This window comes from Aegilops tauschii, chromosome 1 (assembly GCF_002575655.3).
Source record: "Aegilops tauschii subsp. strangulata cultivar AL8/78 chromosome 1, Aet v6.0, whole genome shotgun sequence".
In the NCBI taxonomy this organism is placed as follows: Eukaryota; Viridiplantae; Streptophyta; class Magnoliopsida; order Poales; family Poaceae; genus Aegilops; species Aegilops tauschii.
The window spans coordinates 484005015-484008856 of NC_053035.3; the positions used below are offsets into that span (position 1 = coordinate 484005015).

Sequence of the window (3842 nt, forward strand, 5' to 3'; positions counted from 1 at the left end):
TATGGAAGATATTGAGAACTCTTGGTCGTTATGTTGACAATGAAAGCATACCTCTCAAAATTATTTTCATCACTACAAGAGATCAGGCCTACTATGACGAGACAAAAAATGTCATCGAATAGCGAATAACGTCACAAATTACCCCTAAGTGACGTTTTATGGGCGTCACAAGGATCGTCATGGAATCCCCGTCACAGATTACTCCTAGTGACGGCGCGCGCAAAGTAACATCACAAAAATGGGACCTTCAGTGACGTTCTCTACTACGTCATCAACTTGTTACTTCAATGACAATCAATTAATGTCACGCGTTACAAGAAAATATGCCATATACAATGACAAAGCAACATCACTCACTAAATCCACCAAACACCCGAGCAGACTATCCCACTGCTGGCGTTTCATTATTGACGAGGATGACACCATCAAAATATATTTAATTATTTCGAATTTCTACAACAAATTATCAAATACACTATATTCCAAAAGCATATCATAGTAAGTATTTAATTCACATCACAATATATTATATAAATAAGATAAGATCCAAATCACATCATAAATTTGAATGAACGACAAATCATATCATATGATCAACCGTCTCAGCCAAGTCATCCTCTAAATAGAAATGACAATAAAAAGGAACACTGTTCCCTAGTTTGACACTACAATAGACATGTTAAAAAGGCAATATTTAAATAACTAAAGACCACATGTGTTGTCTTGATGATTACAACATATGATTCGCCAACTATCTTTCCATCACAAAAGGATGGCCTTCATGCACCGTCAGGTTTGGACTGGGACTGCTAAGTTGCTTGTTGACTTGCTTGAGCCTTTAAGAGAAAACCAATCAGGTTATCCGTCTCCTGTTGCTTCTTTTGCCAGGCTTCATTCTTCTTCTGTTGTCTTTTCTTCACAGCTTGCAATTCTTCATGTTGCTTCCTCTACATCTCTTCAAATGTTGCCACTTGTGCTTCAAGCCTCGCGGCTAACTCCTCTCAGTGCCTATAAATTGAACAAACACAACAACTTTGTACCTTTGATAAGATGAAAACAGATAAGATAACAAGGTACTAGAGTACCACTAAGAGGCTTACAATCCATCAAATTAATAATCTGAAATAAAGCGGTACATTATTAAATGTCAAGGCAAGCATACAGATGGGCAAAGGAAAGAGTAAACCCAAGAATAGCTTATAATGGTTAAAAAAATGCAAAACCAAGAACTGGATTTCATTTATCATTTTAAAAAGCAGCAAGCAACACAAATAATACATCAAGTCAACAACCCAGGCAAGAAGAAACTATGCTAGGATAACAATTTTTCTAGAGCAAACTCTACCAGCCGATATCATTCTGCTAAAAGCAAGAACATAAACCAATCAGCAAATCATACTAGATTTCAGGATTAGAAACCATGCATTACAATGTTATTCTCATGCCTTTGCGGTGCAGCAGCAAAAAAACATGCAACAAACCATGTATTTCTCATTACAAGCATATATTATTTTTTTATGCTACTTTGGATGATTGGATTTGGATGAAACAATACATAAACAGCAAAGCACTCCTTAGTGCAACTTTCATTACAAGAACTGAAGGCGAATGTCTTGTTCACACAGATTTGTATTCTCATTTTCTCAGTATCATGGGTGCACTGCGCACATGCACAAAAGCAGGCAAAAAGAAACAACCAGAACACAAAGGGAAACAAGACATGTACCTGTTACTTGCATCTCTCGCCTCTCTATCCTTCTGTTCAATTCTTTCTTCTCAGATCTGTGCTGACGAAGTAGAGGTCCCAGATCTCCCGGATATTGATGCATAACCCATGCTAGAAAGGAAGGTGCTATGGTGCAGAGTGACATACACATGATACGAGCAAGACAGAATTAAAGCCAGTGAATCCACATTGATGTACACATTATTTGAGAAGCAGGTCCACACAATATATTACCATTTCTTTGGACATAGCAAGAGCAACTTCCTCTTCATCTCTCAAAGCTTCTTCTGCAAAATGGGCCTCCTCTTCAGCATCTGGTTCATACTCCGAGACACTGCGATCGCCGGCACCTCCTGCATTTTGTGTCGGTTGCGCATTAGAGGCAGTAGGGTATAAAAGTCTACGAGCTATGCTGTGTATGTCTCTAAGAGGTTGCTGCTCCGCATCCTTGCATCCCTTCAAATATGCCTCACTCTTGCATTTCCTTTCCGCAAGATATGCCCTTGTTTCCCTCTCACTCTCCGGAAGTGGTGGCATTATTTTAGCAACTGAAGCTGTTAAAGAGGAATAGTGAGTGAACTGAATGAATTACCAAAAGAACGCTAGCCTATGGTAACACTAGATAAACAAATTCTGCTTAAACTTGTTTGGAAATGGACCTTAAAGAAGCAACAATTTTACATGTGCAAATGTACTTTCCTGGAGCTTAAATGAATATAATAAAGTAGATAAGTCAGGATGCAAACACAGGACGCACTAATATTGTATATAACTAACTGTTTAAGTGAAAGCCATTTTACATGTCCAGAATGTTCAGAACAAAAAACAACAAAAAATACTCTTACTGTTGCTGTTGGCATAGTTCCGAAAACCAGAAATTTCACTATACTCTTTCAAAATTAAGGCTCAATGGATGGTGTTGTACGTTTGTAAAGTAGGAGCAGCTTGAGTTTACCATGTATCTGCTTTTATCAAGTTCTGGGCGTACGAAAATGCTTGTCGGCTTGATACCCTTAACATCATGGGTAGCAATCAGTTAGGAGCGGCAAGGCAAATGTTAAGTGTACTTCTCTTTTACTCCGTATTTAGCAGTGGAGATAAAAGTACACTAGCACAGGGCTATACATCTCCGTAAGGTGTCAAAATCAAGTGCAGTCTCAGTATTTATTCAGTTTTGACAGCACTAGTTAGGGACTATTTATGAGGCAACAGAACCACAAGCAGGCAGTAGAATCACTTTCAAGTTTTAGCTAAGCACAAGCAGGCAGTAGAATCAATTTAAGGTTTCAGGTTTGAACCACAAGCACTATGGCCGTGTGGTGCCTGAGTTCAGTTAAAGGGGCCAGCTGTTACCGTGTGTGGGTATGACTTGTAAAACTGGAAACTCTGAATTCCTCTCCAATACAACTCTGTATCTCACCTTCTCTCTTTCGTCTACCTCGCCTCGGTGCTTTTCTCCCCCAAATCCCTTCGTTGTATCCTGGTGATCCTAATTAACGAGAAGGGCGAGACGATTAGTGGTATGCACGAAGCCATGAACCCTAATCACTGAACTTTAAGGGCTTGAGGGATGAGGAAGGCGGGATGAGAAAATTACTGAGAGTCATCGTCGGTCGCTGTAATCGGTGGGGAAAGGCTCGCGCGCGGGTTGATGCGGTGGATCCGAGCTCCGCTGGTGGGGCGGCCTCCTTCAATCCGCCGTCGCCGGTCGCTGCAAATCAGGGGGAGAATAGGGAGGAGTGCTCGCGGGGCTGGTTGATGTTGTGGATCCGAGCTCGAACCGGCGGGACGCCCAGCCGGCGATCCCCAATCTCCCGGCCGTGATCACTGCAATCGTGGGATAGGAGTGTAAAACAAGTATCTTGGGAAACTGCTCGACACCCTAAACGGGGTATGGCTAGCTCATTATATAGAGGTACCAAGAGGTACAATATAATGTCACAATAATTATATAAAGGCTACGTATATATACAGCCTAACACCCTTCCTCAATCTTAACTATGGCCTGAAATACAAAGCAAGTTAAGATTGCGCCTACAGCCTACAAACTGTGGTTGTGGAAGAGGCTTCGTGAAGATGTCAGCAAGTTGATCCTTTGACGAGATGAACTTGATAT

At 41.0% G+C, this 3842-nt stretch overlaps 1 protein-coding gene across 2 annotated transcripts; it reads right to left on the reverse strand.

The window, feature by feature from the left end:
* Nucleotides 1-559: 559 nt before the first annotated feature.
* On the reverse strand, nt 560-3591 carry LOC109784123 (uncharacterized). Of its 2 annotated transcripts, XM_040391490.3 has the most exons (6): nt 3324-3591; nt 3147-3215; nt 2200-2280; nt 1961-2079; nt 1727-1852; nt 896-1008 (listed from the first exon to the last, which is right to left on the reverse strand). In XM_040391490.3, exons 1-5 carry the CDS (start codon nt 3331-3333, stop codon nt 1838-1840), a joined length of 294 nt encoding a protein of 97 aa, XP_040247424.1. In that variant the 5' UTR covers nt 3334-3591; the 3' UTR covers nt 896-1008; nt 1727-1837. The 2 variants fall into 2 exon arrangements, with proteins under 2 accessions (XP_020198309.1, XP_040247424.1); XM_020342720.4 differs by having other exon boundaries at nt 560-1008; nt 1961-2280.
* Between the last annotated feature and the right edge of the window lie 251 nt (nt 3592-3842).